The 18,098-nt window shown below is 46.8% G+C and overlaps 1 protein-coding gene across 3 annotated transcripts in view; it reads right to left on the minus strand.

Moving 5' to 3' along the window:
* Positions 1–4,445: 4,445 nt before the first annotated feature.
* The window catches only part of LOC112225355 (cytoplasmic protein NCK2-like), a 60,864-nt gene continuing 47,211 nt past the window's right edge, over positions 4,446–18,098 (minus strand). For 2 of the 3 annotated variants that reach the window (XM_042306530.1, XM_042306531.1), the window contains 3 exons: positions 14,808–15,052; positions 6,086–6,906; positions 4,446–5,816 (listed from right to left, as the gene is read on the minus strand). In XM_042306530.1, the coding sequence (XP_042162464.1) occupies positions 5,622–5,816; positions 6,086–6,906; positions 14,808–15,036 (1,245 nt within the window). In that variant the 5' untranslated portion in view covers positions 15,037–15,052 and the 3' untranslated portion in view covers positions 4,446–5,621. The remainder of the gene's footprint in view (positions 5,817–6,085; positions 6,907–14,807; positions 15,053–18,098) is intronic. The other variant, XM_042306529.1, reaches the window with a different exon arrangement.

Genomic DNA, 18,098 nt, shown 5'->3' on the forward strand with positions numbered 1-18,098 from the left:
ATCTGGGCTCTTCGCTGGCCACACTGACATTTTTGTCTTGCAGGAAATCACGCGCAGAATGAGCAGTATGGCTGGTGGCATTGTCATGCTGGAGGGTCAGGTCAGGATGAGCCTACAGGAAGGGTACCACATGAGGGAGGAGGTCTTCCCTGTAACGCACAGCGTTGAGATTGCCTGCAATGACAACAAGCTCAGTCCGACGATGCTGTGACACACCGCCCCAGACCATGACGGACCCTCGGTGTAATCTTATTCCTTCGACGATAAACACGAATCCGACCATCACCCCTGGTGAGACAAAACCGCCCCTCATCAGTGAAGAGCACTTTTTGCCAGTCCTGTCTGGTCCAGCGACGGTGGGTTTGTGCCCATAGGCGACGTTGTTGCCGGTAATGTCTGGTGAGGACCTGCCTTACAACAGGCCTACAAGCCCTCAGTCCAGCCTCTCTCAGCATACTGCGGACAGTCAGCACTGATGGAGGGATTGTGAGTTCCTGGTGTAACTCAGGAAGTTGTTGTTGCCATCCTGTACCTGTCCCACAGGTGTGATGTTCGGATGTACCGATCCTGTGCAGGTATTGTTCCATGTTGGTCTTCCACTGTGAGGACAATCAGCTGTCCGTCCTGTCTCTGTAGCACTGTCTTAGGCGTCTCACACTACGGACATTGCAATGTATTGCACTGGCCACATCTGCAGTCCTCATGCCTCCTTGCAGCATGCCTAAGGCACGTTCACGCAGATGAGCAGGGACCCTGGGCATATTTCTTTTGGTGTTTTTCAGATTCAGTAGAAAGGCCCAAGTTTTCATAACTGTGAGCTTAATTGCCTACCGTCTGTAAGCTGCTAGAGTCTTACCGACCATTCCACAGGTGCAAGTTCATTCATTGTTTATGGTTCATTGAACAAGCATGGGAAACAGTGTTATAACCCTTTACAATGAAGATCTGTGAAGTTATTTGGATTTTTACTAATTATCTTTGAAAGACAGGGTCCCGAAAAATGTCTGTTTCTTTTATTGCTGAGTGTGTATTTTTCAGTCATGATTCTATGGAGAAATTGACTGCACATGCATTCTCAATGAAGTAAGCGTCACATGACAATAATATAGAAGAGCCAACTGAAGAGTGCAACAGAATATTTATTATTGCTCCCATCTGTCACATGGACTTATGTTAGCGTTTTCAAAAGCTTTAAAACTGGCAGCGATGATGTTCAAAGTAGTCCAACCTACAGAATAAACCATCAGACCACTTCAACTACATTAACATTCTCAGTAATGGTTACAGATCTGTATTTTTTCTTGTTATGACTGTGATATGTTTCTATACCTTAGTTGAACGCAATGACTGTCAGTCGCTCTGGATTAGAGTGTCTGCTGAATGACCAAAATGTAAACGTAAAAACAAATACTTGTAAAGCATACTGGTATTATTCGAATGACCTCCGCCACATACAAATATGGTCAGTGCGGACCAGATTCAAATCTGAACAAATCATAGACGGCTGTTTCCCAAGATTGAACTTCACATTACAGTACAGCAGTTTAGTACAGTAGCACAGTACAGTATGGTACAGGACAGTCAAGTTTTATTCAGTAGAGTAGATTACAGTAGAGTACAGTTTAATTCAGTAGAGTACAGTACATTACAGTACAGTAAAAACAGTATAGTACAGTACAGTTTAGTTCAGTAAAGTACATTAGAGTAAAGTAGGGTACAATCCAGTACCATACTGTACTCTGTGCTCTACGTTTCTTTACTGTGCTCTGCTGCGGTGCTTTACTGTACAGTGGACAATGGACATTGAAATCAAGGCCGGTCCAAACCGGACCAAATCTGAACCAAACAGAGGTCTATGATTAGTTCCAATTTGGTCCGGACCAAGAATCAACGTCCTTGGACAATGAAATGAAAGCCGGTCCAGACTGCCCCCCAAAAAATACGACCCCAAAAATATGGCCAAAAGACATGGGTATCGGTAAATGCTAAGTGGGAAGTGTAGGCCTATACTTGTTCACTACAGTACTCCCCACAAATCTAAAAGGAGGATACGTGGAATTCTGGGCTAGTAGGAGATTTCACCATATTGCTTAGGCTACCAGTCATGATGTTAAGGTCATAGCTGCCAACCCATTTCGGACACCAATGTAGCGACAGACAAACCCGGGTTGTGGCGTGAAAGGCAAACACCATACTGGACCAATCATACACGTCTATATTTGGGTCAAATCAAGGCCAATCCGAACCAATCACAGGTGTCTTTTTTGGGAGGTCAAATCAAGGACAAATATAGACGACAAATCAAGGCCAGTCCGGACAGCACCCCCCCAAAAAAAACACCACCGGTCAAGACAAGACAACAAAAAAAAAGCCGTCCAGAAGACATCGCCTAATGCTTAGTGGGCAGTTACATAGCAAGATATAAATATTCCCCATGTAATGTTAACGGGGCGCCAACATGGTTGAAATAGAATGTTATAGTGTCGTGTAAATGCATCATAATGCAGAAACCTCAATGGCAACTAGGTAAATACATGGCTCTGATGGTAACTATAGGGGAGAATAATAACGTGTTGTATCCATTCACTCCCAGAGACCAGCAACAATCACCACTTGTCGCACAGTACAACATCCGAGGCAGAAAGTGTAGACGCTGCCACACAGCCCATGATTTGAGTTAATTCTGCAAAAACTTTTATTGAACAAAAGTATTATAATTCCCACCACATCATTAGCGGCACAGTCCCGTAGGTTGGATCGAAATGATTCATATTACGTACCTCATCTTCTTCTGAATATATACATACAGTGGGAACAAGAATGAATTAACAATGCTCAATAACATTCAGATATATCAACTAGGAAAAGCTGAGAACCCCATGATCGATACATTGGTAAACAGACGCACAGAGCAAAAAGCAAATCAAAACAACAGTCAAAGTACTCTTGAATTAGTGCCTGCCGTCAGCTACATAAACACATACAGTGCATTCAGAAAGTATTCAGACCCCTTGACTTTCACATTTTGTTCAGTTACAGCCTTATTCTAAAATGGATTCAATAGATATAAATATTCAATCTACACACAATACCCCATAATGACAAAGTAAAAACAAGTTTTTAAAAATGTTTGCAAATGTAATACAAATAAAAAAACGATACCTTATTTACACAAGTATTCAGACCCTCCACTACAAGACTCGAAATTGAGCTCAAGTGCATCCTGTTTCCATTGATCATCCTTGAGATGTTTCAACAACTTGATTGGAGTCCATCTGTGGTAAATTCAATTGATTGGTCATGTTTTGGAAAGGCTCACACCTGTCTATGTGGTCCCACAGTTGACAGTGCATGTCAGGGGGAAAAAAAGTCATGAGGTGGAAGGAATTGTCCGTAGAGCTCCAAGACAGGATTGTGTCGAGGCACAGATCTGGGGAAGGGTACCAAAAAAAATGACTGCAGCATTGATTGTCCCCAAGAACACAGTGGCCTCTATCACTCTTAAATAGAAGAAGTTTAGAACCACAGAGACTCCTCCTGGAGCTGGCCGCCCGGCCAAACTGAGGAATCGGGGAGAAGAGCATTTGTCATGAAGGTGACCAAGAACCCGATGGTCCCTCTGACAAAGCGCCAGAGTTCCTCTGTGGAGATGGGAGAACCTTCCAGAAGGACAACCATGTCTGCAGCACTCTTCCAATCAAGCTTTTATAGTAGAGTGGCCAGACCCTCCTCGGTAAAAAGGCACATGACAGCCAGCTTAGAGTTTGCAAAAAGGTACCTAAAGATTCGCAGACCATGAGAAACAAGATTCTCTGGTCCGATTAAACCAAGATTGAACTCTATAGCATCATGTCTGGAGAAAACCTGGCACCATCCCTACGGTGAAGCACGGCGGTGGCAGCATCATGCTGTGGGGATGTTTTTCAGCGGCAGGGACTGGGAGACTAGTCATGATCAAGGGAAAGATGAACAGAGCAAAGTACAGAGAGATCCTTGATGAAAACCTGCTCCGGAGCACTCAGGATCTCAGACTGGGGCGAAGGTTCAGTTTCCAGCAGGACAACGACCCCTAAGCACACAGCCAAGACGACACAGGAGTGGCTTCGGGACAGGTTTCTGAATGTCCTTGAGTGAACCAGCCAGAGCCTGGACTTGAACGCGATCGAACATCTTTGGAGAGACCTGAAAATAGCTGTTCACCAACGCTCCTCATCCAACCTGACAGAGATTGAGAGGATCTGCAGAGAATGGGAGAAACTCCCCAAATACAGGTGTACCAAGCTTGTAGCGTCATACCCAAGAAGACTAGAGGCTGTAATCGCTGCTTCAACAAACTACTGACGGGTCTGAATACTTGATTTCAGTTTTCAGTTTTTTATATTTAATACATTTACAAACATTTCTACAAACCTGTTTTTACTTTGTCATTACGGGGGTATTGTGTGTAGATTGATGAGGGGGAAAAAAATAATTGAATATATTTTAGAATAAGACTAATGTAACAAAGTGTGGAAAATTCAAGGGGTCTGAATACTTTCTGAATGCACTGTATATAACTTTGAGAGTAAAACGCCTGAAGACCTGATCTTCATTGGAAAACAGCACTAGGGCCGGGGAATGAGTGAGTGAGGAAGTACAGTAAGTGTCGTGTAGAGCTGGAGACAATCAAATAGAAGTAGTGTAGAGCTGGAGCCAATAGAACATCAGAACAGTAAGTGTCGCGTAGAGCTGGAACCAATAGACTAGCAAAACAGTAATGCTGCTTCTGGACTGTAACACCAGCGTTACACTAGTTAGTGTATACAGCCTAATGTTATACTAGGGAAATGATGTTTCCATAGCTAGGGCTGACAATGAAGATTTGTGAAGAACTGAATACACAACCTCTGCATAATCAAAACAGTTGCTTTGTGAGAAGGTGTTAAAGTTCAGTTAGCCATTTATGTAAATGCCAGCTGAAAAGTTGCCAGCTGTTATTGGCCCCAAATGAGAGCAGGACCGCCGGAGCCATGGCCCAGTGAGACACGGGTGCCGGCCCGAGTAGAGGGAAACAGAAAAGTCTGAACCTTGTGTGTAAAACACTGGTGAACCTTGACTGGAAATGTGCCATAAGTGTAGTGTAGAGCTGGAGCCAATAGAAGAGCAATACAGTACGTGTTGTACATTGACAGACACTCAAACTCTCCACTCTTTTCAATTTGCTCTCTCGCTTTCTCCTACTTCTCCTCGATGATAGAGCGATGAAGAGGAGGTAGAGGTGGAAGAAAATGACTACAGTTCTGAGGAGGATGAAGGCAGAGAAGAGGAGAAAAGGCAAGAGGGTGTTTACAAATGGTCACTTAGTGAAGTCATTACTTCCTTTAGAAATCATCGGAACCTCTGGAGAGGGTTTTAAATGAGTTACAAAAATGTGGGAATTCCAAACAAACAGAAAACCTCAAACCAAAGAAAGGAAACAGAACCAAGACCAGCAATGTGACTAGGCTAAAACAGACTAAGTTATCTCCCCAAGTTCAGCATGTTGAGGATTGCTGGGATATGGGCATTTGGTGGAGTGCATATGTGTGTGTGTATATGCATGTCTGAGTGCCTGTGTGCGTATATGTGTTCATGTATGTGTGTCACAGCAGAGGTTTGACCAGGTAGAGCTTGTCTCCGTGTTGGCTGGTGAAGATGGGGGCTTTCTTGTAGTGTTCCACCAGTTCATCAATGGAGCTGAACCTGCGCTGGCCGATACAGTAGACCTCCTCTGAACACTGCACCTTGAAGTGCTTGTTCTTCCCAGGTGCCTTCAGAGACACAGAGAAATCACTGGGCTAGAGGGAGAGAAAGGGAGAGTCAGTTCATTTACTCACCAATTTGTCTCCAACAAACATGCTTTCCTTTACTAACGCTACTCACTATCCACCAGCAGAGGGCACAATGACTTCATTTATAAATCACAGGTCAATATTTCTGCTGTTCATGTGTGCAGATCTCCTATTCTCCAACTTATTATTCTACTCTTCCCTCCATCCTGCTCCCTTAACACTCCTTTCCTCCCACTATCCTCAATCATTCCTTCATCCTCTCTTCCCCCACTCACCGATGACTCGCTGTCCCGTATGAGGAAGTCCCCCTCCTTTCCCCGCTCGTTGAGGACCAGTTCTGCCTGGTGTCTGGTCACCCCTCCATAGTACCAGTCCCTGCCTGCAAACTTGCCCACGATTGCCGGCCCCACGTAGCGGATCTGTGGGGAGCCAGGGGGCGACTGCGGCAGGGCGGGGAGCCCGGGAGGCCCGTCAGCATCATTCAGCACCAGCACGTAGTTCTTAGGCACTAGGCCCACCAGGCCTTGGGCGTTCCTGCAGCGCCACCACTCTGGGTCATTCTCTGGTTTCTCCACAACCTCCATCACCTCTCCCTTCTCAAAGTTCAGCTCTTCCTCCGTCACTGAGCTGAACGGGTAAATAGTCTGGACCAGATGAAGCGCACCACTTCCCTCTCCATCCCGGCCGCCACCACCACCACCTCCCGCCCGCCCGTTGGTCATCGTGGCCCCCCTGCCCTGCCCTGGATAACCTGGAGAGTCCCTTCCTCCTCCACCCCCCTCGCCCTCTCTCTCTGCGGGGTCCTCCAGGACATAGTTGGAGGGGAACCAGCCCACGCGACCTCCCTGACTGCCCCGCCACCAACCGTCACTGCACTTCTCCATCACAGTGACCCGGGACCCCTTGGCTAGGGTCAGCTCATCCTCGCGCTCCGCCATGTACGAGAACTTGACAACGGCCAGGATGGTGAGGTCGTAGATGCGTTCGGCACCGCCTCCTCCTCCTCCCCCATTCCCATTGGAGGGGTACTCTGCATCCATGCTAGGTGTGGGAGAGGCATCACGGGCACTCTGCTTCCTTCTGCCCTTACCCAGTCCTGAGAGAGAGGAGAGAGATGGGGGAGAAAGGAAGAGAACGACTACATCAGTATGTTAAGCTAACATGGCCTGACATTTTATTTCATTTTAAACAGCCAGTGAAAGACAACAGTCTGTTGTTGCCAGTGGAATGAATCAAAAGCATTTCAGGTTTCTTCTAGCAGGTGGCAGAAAATGGTACTACAACACCTGTGTAACCAGACACTAAATCTACATTTTTACATTTAGCAGACACTCTTATCCAGAGCTACTTACAGGAGCAATTAGGGTTAAGTGCCTTGCTCAAGGGCACATACCGTAATTGAGGCTGCAGGCTGTACTTTAGGCCCAGTGGAGAGGTCAACACTTAAAATAGAAGATTGAGGAGGTCCTCAAAGAGCTGATAGAGGGCAAGCACACACATACTATAGTTCACAATCACATACATACAGTACAAGATCAGACTCTACATACACAGAAATTCTCTCCACCTACATACAGTAAATGCACCCAAGTGACAGACACACAGACACACTCCCTCGGTCACAACTGTTAGTGTATTTGTCACAACTCACATCTCCTCATTAAACCAGGTGTTCAGCACCACTCAGCTACCTGCGTCTCCACGCATCAAAAGGATGAAACTAGTGCATGCTGGCTGGGGAGGAAAGTGGAGCAGACAGGGTGTCTGGTGCGTGGCTCTGCTGTGGTCCTGACTGACAGGCAGGCAGGGGATCAAAGGTTCCTCTCCTCCTACCTGTCTCCTTGCCTCTTTCTGCACAACAAAAAGACAGCAGGCAGCAACAACAACAAAGCGCTCGTCTCCTCCATGCTGCTTGGTTACCCGTCCTGTAACCCACGTGGGAGCGCTGGCCGGGGCCAATTAAGAGTTGTTCTGATGCGTTCATCTGCCGGACCCAGAGAGACGGATGACTGGCATACAGATGTCTCATGGCTCAGGTGGTTGATTGGAACATATCAGACAGACCTACATCCGGGCATCTCTTACTGTACAAGCCAATTACATCTGACAAATGTAACCAAACATACTGCATAACTAAAGTAAGCACAATTACATTCCACTGCACACAAAAATTCCCAATGCTGTCATTTGTTTAGTCACAACACAGGGAAAAGTGACAAGTGTGTGTGTGTTGCAGTGTAGATAGAGCTAGGTCACATCTGTTTAGATGACTGTGTGAGTTAACTCAGGAAGTTATTGGGTTCACACAGAGTGGCACTAAACTTCCCTGCTGTTTTGTTGTGTGAGAGCGGAGATGGGAGCAGGAGAGGAGTCCCTTGGCAGCTGTTACTAACACACAGAAGACCAGACATCACAGGGCAGAGCTGACAGAAAGAGAGAATGAAAAAGACAAAGGGATGGGCAAATGCAAACAAGACAGAAATATTGAACAGACCATAATGTTTAATAGAATAGTCAAGGTCCATGTTAAACAAGGGTTATGTGAGAGGCTTGTTTTTCAGAGCGCCTGAGAAGTGACAACAGTGAAGGAGACATAAGACACCACAAACATACATCACACACGGAGTGAACAAAACACCTTCCTAATATTGAGTTGCACCCACTTTTAGCCTCAGAACAGCCTCAATTTGTCAGGGCCTGGACTCTACAAGGTGACAAATGCGTTCCATAGGGATGCTGGCCCACGTTGACGCCAATGCTTCCCACAGTTGTCAAGTTGGCTGGATGTTCTGGGGGTGGTGGACCATTCTCGATACAGACGCTTAAGAATGAAAGACCCATCTCAATTGTCTCAAGGCTTGAAATTCCTTTAACCCGTCTCCTCCCTTACACTGAGTGAAGTGGATTTAACAGGTGACATCAAGGGATCATAGCTTTCACCCGGCCAGCTTGTCATGGAAAGAGCATACAGTGTCTCACCCTCTGTGTGCTATTCCAAACAGTACGTAATCATCTTCGTGTGTGTGTCTGTGTGTGTTTTTTGCAAATGTATATAAAAAAAAAATATCACATTTCCATAAGTATTCAGACCCTTTACTAAGTACTTTGTTGAAGCACCTTCAGCGGTGGTTACAGCCTCGAGTCGTCTTGGGTATGATGCTACAAGCTTGGCACACCTGTATATGGGGAGTTTCTCCCATTCTTCTCTGCAGATCCTATCAAGCTCTGTCAGGTTAGATGGGAGCATCGCTGCACAGCTATTTTCAGGTCTGTGGAAAATGTGGGAAAAGGGGAAGGGGGTCGGAAAACTTTCCGAATGCACTGTGTGTGTGTGTGTGTGTGTGTGTGTGTGTGTGTGTGTGTGTGTGTGTGTGTGGCCCCACTTGATGTGACCCAACTTGAATGCTCTCCTCCGGGGTCTACTTCAAGCCATCCCGTGGAGAGACTAAGCTGTCGACTGTCATAGGATAGAGAGCAGAGATATGCAGGGAACAGCAGACATAAAACTCCCCTGAGACCCACACAGCCCAGCTGAATCGTGTGCACACACACACTTTGTTTTGCTTTCGCTCATTTCCACTTCAAGGCTCTGGCCTGCTGGTTGGCAGGGGAACAGTCTCAATTCACTCCTCCCACACTCCCTCTCCTTCCATCCCTCCATTCTCTCACCGCCCTGGACACAGAGACCTCATTCAGCACTGGAGCCTGACCCAGGAGACTCCTACCTCAGCATGTCTTTATAAGAACCCAGGGGGGCATCAGAGTTTGGCATACCAATACACAGGACCACCTGACGGGGTCACAGGGAGCAGTACAATGAAACCCAGGGGAGTCAGAGGTAATATAGTAACAGGTGTTATGAGAGGTAGTGGATGAGGTAAGCCCCCCCCCACTTTCAGCACTTGGAGAAACACTATACATCCAACCCATAAATCATCATCATCATCATCACCATTCTAGTTTGCATACCGCTACAAATGAGAAGCTATTAACAGTTAACAAGCACTTTAAAAAAGAAATGGTCATATATTTTCCATTTCCTGCACTGTAAGGTTACCGCCTGTCATAACATTATGTTAGCAGGGTGCTATTAACACAAAGCACTACTGTAGCTCAGCGCCCAGTCTATAAAACAGTCCATAAACGTCCAGCTGTTTATGTCTTCACAAACATTATGGGCAGGCAGCGTTGGCACGGTGACAGTGTGTACTGTGCACCCTGTAAATCTGTCAGATGGACTAAAGCCAAGGGAACCATTTTGATTCAGTCTGGAGATCATTGGTTTCCCTGTATTGGCCTGCAGTAGGTGTCACTGGATGAGTGAGCACAGCCATTTTGGATCACTGGGGAGATGGTTGCCCTGTATTGGCCTGCAGAGTCTGTCAATGGCACAGCCATTTTGAGTCAGTGTTGCTGAGCTTCTATTCCATTCAAGAAGAGCAAAGAGGAACCCAGTCCAACCATAACTTATAGAGCGCTGACTTCACACACACACACACACACACACACACACAGAACTGATTCAAAATAAGACACATTAGAAGTTACTGCCAAGCCCGAATCTTAACTATCCGAGTACAGATTCATGATCAAATACAACATATTGAAATGCTAGGGGTTGAATAGGAACCTGGGCATAATGTATAACTCAATAACAGATGGGGATGATTCGTTGTTCCGTAGTTTCGCCATGGGCTGTAACACCATTAGGCTGGTGAGTGGAGCACTGTTCAATGCTCTAATGGATGGGGAACAGCATGGCTGTGTTAGGGGCCTCACTACAACCCTGGTTAGGTTCACTGGCCTGCACACATGACTCATCCTTTAATGGAATATACAGACACACTTCCCTTTAATTATGGATGGACACTCATAGTGGTGTCAGAATAACAGAGTACAGGGGATAACAGAGTGAGATTAGAATGTTTGTTGAATGATGGCTCAGTGCCTCAAGGGCAGGGATGGGTAACTGGCCCTCGGATAAAACACATTTTTAGGGAGGTGGGGTTGGGGGAGAAAGGGATGGGTAACTGGCCCTCGGATAAAACACATTTTTAGGGAGGTGGGGTTGGGGGAGAAAGGGATGGGTAACTGGCCCTCGGATAAAACACATTTTTAGGGAGGTGGGGTTGGGGGAGAAAGGGATGGGTAACTGGCCCTCGGATAAAACACATTTTTAGGGAGGTGGGGTTGGGGGAGAAAGGGATAGGTAACTGATGTGATGTGGGTACGCTGACCCACAAGCAAATGCAGCCGCTCATGATTGAAAGGTTCAAAGTTGCCCACCCCTGCTCTAGGAGTATGTGAAATGTTCTTATTGATAGTTATTAAAGATCTGAGCATGCCGCACACAACCACACACAACGTGCTGCTGGTGAATGAAAGTGACAGGCTGTGCAGTGTTGGCCCACACAGTCTCATGGAGCTCCTTTTGGGGGCAGAGGTCCACGGAGCAGAGAGGAATCCCTGTGACAGTAACAGACTCTACCCACCCCCTCGCATAGCCTCCCCTCCCCTCACTCTGCCCTCCCCTGCACTCCCTCACTCTGCCCTCCGCTCCCCTCACTATGCCCTCCTCTCCCCTCACCTCTGCCCTGCCTCCCCTCACCTCTGCCCCCTCCCCTCACCTCTGCCCTGCTCTCTCCTCACCTCTGCCCTGCTCTCCCCTCACTCTGCCCTGCTCTCCCCTCACTCTGCCCTGCCCTCACTCAGCCCTGCTCTCTCCACCCCTCCCTCCCCTCACTCTGCCCTGCTTTCCCCTCCCCTCACTCTACCATGCTCTCCCCTCACTCTGCCTTGCTCTCCCCTCCCCTCACTCTGCCCTGCTCTCCCCTCCCCTCACTCTCCCCTCCCCTCCCATCACTCTGCCCTGCTCTCCCCTCCCATCAGTCTCCTCTCCCCTCCCATCACTCCGCCCTGCTCTCCCCTCCCATCACTCCGCCCTGCTCTCCCCTCCCATCACTCCGCCCTGCTCTCCCCTCCCATCACTCCCCTCCCCTCCCATCACTCCCGCCCTCCCCTCCCCTCCCATCACTCCGCCCTCCCCTCCCATCACTCCGCCCTGCCCTCCCCTCCCATCACTCCGCCCTCCCCTCCCCTCCCATCACTCCGCCCTCCCCTCACTCCGCCCTCCCCTCCCATCACTCCGCCCTCCCCTCCCCTCCCTCCCTCCCTCCGCCCCCTCCCTCCGCCCTCCCCTCCCATCACTCCGCCCTCCCCTCCCTCCGCCCTCCCCTCCCATCACTCCGCCCTCCCCTCACAGACTCTCTCTTTCTCTGTATGTTTGTCTCTCTGCCTCTCTCTTTGTAAACTTCACACTCTCTCTCTAACCAGCAGCTTACAAATTCCATTAATGTCTGTTGACAGTCTACAAACAAGATTTAATTTAATTACTCACAACTGACAGGAACAATAAGGCATGTGTGCTCAGCTTCATATGTTACTCTCTTTGAAGCAGGCAAGAAATATTGACTGATTCCTGAAATTTGCAGTTCAGAAAATGTACAGTGGGACAAAAAAGTATTTAGTCAGCCACCAATTGTGCAAGTTCTCCCATTTAAAAAGATGACAGGCCTGTAATTTTCATCATAGGTACATTTCAACTATGACAGACAAAATGAGAAAAAAAATCCAGAAAATCACATTGTAGGATTTTTAATGAATGTATTTGCAAATTATGGTGGAAAATAAGTATTTGGTCAATAACAAAATTGTATCTCTTATATACCCTTTGTTGGCAATGACAGAGGTCAAACGTTTTCTGTAAGTCTTCACAAGGTTTTCACACACTGTTGCTGGTATTTTGGCCCATACTTCCATGCAGATCTCCTCTAGAGCAGTGATGTTTTGGTGCTGTTGCTGGGCAACACGGACTTTCAACTCCCCCCAAAGATTTTCTATGGGGTTGAGATCTGGAGACTGGCTAGGCCACTCCAGGACCTTGAAATGCTTCGTACGAAGCCACTCCTTCATTGCCCGGGCGGTGTGTTTGGGATCATTGTCATGCTGAAAGACCCAGCCACGTTTCATCTTCAATGCCCTTGCTGATGGAAGGAGGTTTTCACTCAAAATCTCACGATACATGGCCCCATTCATTCTTTCCTTTACACGGATCAGTCGTCCTGGTCCCTTTGCTTCACAGTAGGTATGGTGTTCTTTGGATGCAACTCAGTATTCTTTGTCCTCCAAACACCAAAAAGTTATATTTTGGTTTCATCTGACCATATGACATTCTCCCAATTTTCTTCTGGATCATCCAAATGCTCTCTAGCAACTTCAGATGGGCCTGGACATGTACTGGCTTAAGCAGGGGGACACGTCTGGCACTGCAGGATTTGAGTTCCTGGCGGCGTAGTGCGTTACTGATGGTAGGCTTTGTTACTTTGGTCCCAGCTCTCTGCAGGTCATTCACTAGGTCCCCCCGTGTAGTTCTGGGATTTTTGCTCACCGTTCTTATGATAATTTTGACCCCACGGGGTGAGATCTTGCGTGGAGCCCCAGATCGAGGGAGATTATCAGTGGTCTTGTATGTCTTCCATTTCCTAATTATTATAGTGGAGTTTGGAGTGTGACTGTTTGAGGTTGTGGACAGGTGTCTTTTATACTGATAACAAGTTCAAACAGGTGCCATTAATACAGGTAACGGGTGGAGGACAGAGGAGCCTCTTAAAGAAGAAGTTACAGGTCTGTGAGAGCCAGAAATATTGCTTGTTTGTAGGTGACCAAATACTTATTTTCCACCATAATTTGCAAATAAATTCATTAAAAACCTACAATGTGATTTTCTGGATTTTTTTTCTCATCTTGTCTGTCATAGTTGAAGTGTACCTATGATGAAAATTACAGGCCTCTCTCATCTTTTTAAGTGGGAGAACACAATTGGTGGCTGACTAAATACTTTTTTGCCCCACTGTATGTATAAGAAAGTATAAAAAAAGTTACTGAAAAATAACATCAGTGGAATAAGGAGACAGAGAGACGGAACATGCAAGAGTTTCTCTCCAGTCTCCACCAGCCATTTGATAACCCTAGCGCACACACACACACACACTAATGTGAGGACCTACAGACACCAAGGTGTGGCAGCTCAGAGCGATGGCCAACCGAACACAGTCCTTGGGGTGCTGGTGGAGAGCTCCTCTAAAATAGCACAAAGGCTCACATCCACACACCCGACCCCAGTACCAGACCCTGTCAGCTAGAGACCGAGTCAGGGCGGGATGACACACACACCCCAGTACCAGACCCTGTCAGACAGAGACTGAGTCAGGGCGGGATGAGACACAACCCCAGTACCAGACCCTGTCAGACAGAGACTGAGTCAGGGCGGGATGAGACACAACCCCAGTACCAGACCCTGTCAGACAGAGACTGAGTGAGGGCGGGATGACACACACAACCCCGGTACCAGACCCTGTCAGACAGAGACTGAGTGAGGGCGGGATGAGACACAACCCCAGTACCAGACCTTGTCAGACAGAGACTGAGTCAGGGCGGGATGAGACACAACCCCAGTACCAGACCTTGTCAGACAGAGACTGAGTCAGACAGGACTGAGTCAGGACGGGATGACACACACAACCCCAGTACCAGACCCTGTCAGACAGAGACTGAGTCAGGGCGGGATGAGACAACCCCAGTACCAGACCCTGTCTTACAGAGACCGAGTGAGGGCGGGATGAGACACACACACAATTCAGGATAGATGCAAATAATGAATTCATGCATTTCTAGCTGGAGTTTAGAGGAGGATGAAAAAATAGAGGCGGAGGGAGTCAAGAGACGCTCCACTCTTCTCTGCTGATAAACTACCAACAACATACTCTACGACCTCTCCATCTTCAGCCCTTCTTACACAGCCCCACCCCTCTCACCCAGCCCCACCCTTCTCACCCAGCCCCACCCCACCCTTCTCACCCAGCCCCACCCTTCTTACCCAGCCCCACCCCACCCTTCTTACCCAGCCCCACCCTTCTTACCCAGCCCCACCCCTCTTACCCAGTGTGTCTTTGAGGTTCTTGACCAGCGATGCCTTCTTCACCAGGCTGTTCTTGCGCTCCACGTAGTTAGAGGGGACGTAGCCTGTCTGGTTGGAGGCGTTCCTCACCCTCCACCACGTCTTGCTGTCGTCCAGCAGGGTGAGCCGCTCATTCTTCCGGATGTCAAGTTCCTGGTCCTGCTGGGCCGTGTAGTCCCACTTGGCTACAACTGTCACCTCCTCCATCATTTTTCATGGAGTCCCCCTGGCAGGGGGGTGGAAAGGAGAGGGAGAGATGGAAAGTTACACATCGACCCCAAATAAGACGAGAGACAGAAAGACAGAGAGTTGTCTAAATGTTAGCCAAAGCATTAGCCACCTATTATCACGGGAATGTGCGATGAACTGATCTTAATGCTAGAAATAAATTAACGATGAGACAATTATGGTAATGGGGAGATAAGTGTGTGAGAGATTGAAAAAAAAAGCAGAAAAACACACGAATATATAGAAATCATACTAATGTAATCCTCTCTCCATTTCACACACGCCAGAATTACGACGTCAGATAAGATAAATCACTACTACATTCACATTAGATCATCAGCTTTACCATCTAACTACAGACCACATCTATCCAATCACACCGCAGGCATGAGGGCACTGCTTAGTGTGTGTGTGTGTGTGTGAGTGACAGGGATTAAGCATGCTCTATTTCACAGTGCAGGAGAGGAGTCAGGTGAACACAGTTTTACAGCACCACCTTAGCTACTCTGTGTTAGCACGAGAATGTAAATGAAAGTGTGTGCGCATGTATGCGCGCATCCGTACATGTACATACAGTGCATTCGTAAAGTATTCAGACCCGTTCGCTTTTTCCACATTTTTACGTTACAGCCTTATTCTAAAATGGAGGAAAATGTTTGTTTTTTTAGAAACGTTTGCGAATATATTACAAATAAAAACTGAAAAATCACATTTCCGTAAGTATTCAGTGCTTTGTTCACGCACCTTTGGCAGTGAATACAGCCTTGAGTCTTCTTGGGTATGAAGCTACAAGCTTGGCACACCTGTATTTGAGATTGAGATTCTCCCATTCTTCTCTGCAGATCCACTCAAGCTCTGTCACGTTGCATTGGCAGCTTCCCTGCACAGCGGTTTTCAGGTCTCTCTAGAGATGTTAGATCAGGTTCAAGTCCGGGCTCTGGCTGGGCCACTCAAGGACATTCAGAGACTTGTCACGAAGCCACTCCTGCGTTGTCTTGGCTGTGTGCTTAGGGTCATTGCCCTGTTGGAAGGTGAACCTTTGCCCCAGTCTGAGGTCCTGAGAGATCTGGAGCAGGTTTTCATCAAGAATCTCTCTGTACTTTGCTCGTTCATTTTCCCCTCGATCCTGACTAGTCTCCCAGCACCTGCTGCTAATAAACATCCCTACAGCATGATGCTGCCACTACCATTCTTCTCCATACCTGACACTTGGAAATCAGGCCAAAGTGTTCAATCTTGGTTTCATCAGACCATAGAATCGTGTTTCTCATGGTTTAAGAGTCCTTTAGGTGCCTTTTGGCAAACTCCAAGCGGCTGTCATGTGCCTTTTAGTGAGGAGTGGCTTCCGTCTGAACACTCTACCATAAAGGCCTGATTGGTAGAGTGCTGCAGGGATGGTTGTCCTTCTGGAAGGTTCTCCCATCTCCACAGAGGAACTCTTGAGCTCTGTCAGAGTGACCATCAGGTTCTTGGTCACCTCCCTGAACAAGGCTCTTCTCCCCCGATTGCTCAGTTTGGCCGAGCGGCCAGCTCTAGGAAGAGTCTTGGTGGTCTAAACTTCTTCCATTTAAGAGCGATGGAGGACAGTGTGTTCTTCGGGACCTTCAATGCTGCAGAAACTATTTGGTACCCTTCCCTAGATCAGTGCCTCGACACAATCCTGTCTCGGAGCTCTATGGACTCCAATCAAGTTGTAGAAACATCAAGGATTATCAATGGAAACAGGATGCACCTGAGCTCAATTTCAAAGTCTCATAACAACATGTCTGAATATTTATGTAAATTAGGTATGTTTTTTACTTTAAATAAAATGTGGAAAAGGTCAAGGGGTCTGAATACTTTCTGAATGCACTGCAAGTGTGCCTGTATGTGTGAGCGGCTGTATGTGTGAGCGGCTGTGTGCATGCAATGAGCACTATATTATTTGTATAGTAATAAAAAGCACCAACAAGAACTTAAATCATTGTGAATCCAGCACAATCCCAGGCTGGATGTGCTCAGTCTAACAGTTCTGTCCCGTCAAGCCCTCTGACAGCCTAATGATATTCTCTGGGTCCCACAGTGCCAGTGGAACGAAAAGCATCCTCACAATTCAGTGTCTATGTGAGAACATACACTAACGTTCCAAAGTTTGGGGTCACTTTGAAAGAAAAGCACATTTTTGTCTAGTAAAATAACATAAAATTGATCAGAAATGCAATGTAGACATTGTTAATGTTGTAAATGACTATTGTAGCTGGAAACAGCTGATTTTCTAGAATATCTAGGCGTGTCCTCTTGATCAGTTGTGCACTGGGGCCTCCCACTCCTTTCTATTCTGGTTAGAGCCAGTTTGCGCTGTTCTGTGAAGGGAGTAGTACACAGCGTTGTACAAGATCATCAGTTTCTTAGCAATTTCTCGCATGGAATAACCTTCATTTCTCAGAACAAGAATAGACTGCCGAGTTTCAGAAGAAAGGTATTCGTTTCTAGCCATTTTGAGCCTGTAATCGAACCCACAAATGCGGATGCTCCAGATACTCAACTAGTCTAAAGAAGGACAGTTTTATTGCTTCTTTAATCAGGACAACAGTTTTCAGCTGTGCTAACATAATTGAAAAAGGGTTTTCTAATGATCAATTAGCTTTTTAAAATTATAAACTTGGATTAGCAAACACAACATGTCATTGGAACACAGAAGTGATGGTTGCTGATAATGGGCCTCTGTACGCGTATGTAGATATTCCATTTTTTAAATTTGAAATCTGACATTACCAGCTACAATAGTAATTTACAACATTGTCCACACTGTATTTCTGATCAATTTGATGTTATTTAAATGGACAAAAAATGTGCTTTTCTTTTCTTTTTAAAGGACATTTCTAAGTGACCCCAAACTTTTGAACGGTAGAGTTGAACCACTGCAGATGGGAAACTGAACATTCAAATAGATTAAGGAAGCGTTGCCTAGTTAACATGAAACAGCGATGATCACTAAGAGGAAAAAATAATGAATGTTCTCCAATAGTCAACATTGTCCAACTGTTAAAGGAGAACACTAAAAA

This window comes from Oncorhynchus tshawytscha, linkage group LG26 (assembly GCF_018296145.1).
Source record: "Oncorhynchus tshawytscha isolate Ot180627B linkage group LG26, Otsh_v2.0, whole genome shotgun sequence".
Classification (NCBI taxonomy): domain Eukaryota; kingdom Metazoa; phylum Chordata; class Actinopteri; order Salmoniformes; family Salmonidae; genus Oncorhynchus; species Oncorhynchus tshawytscha.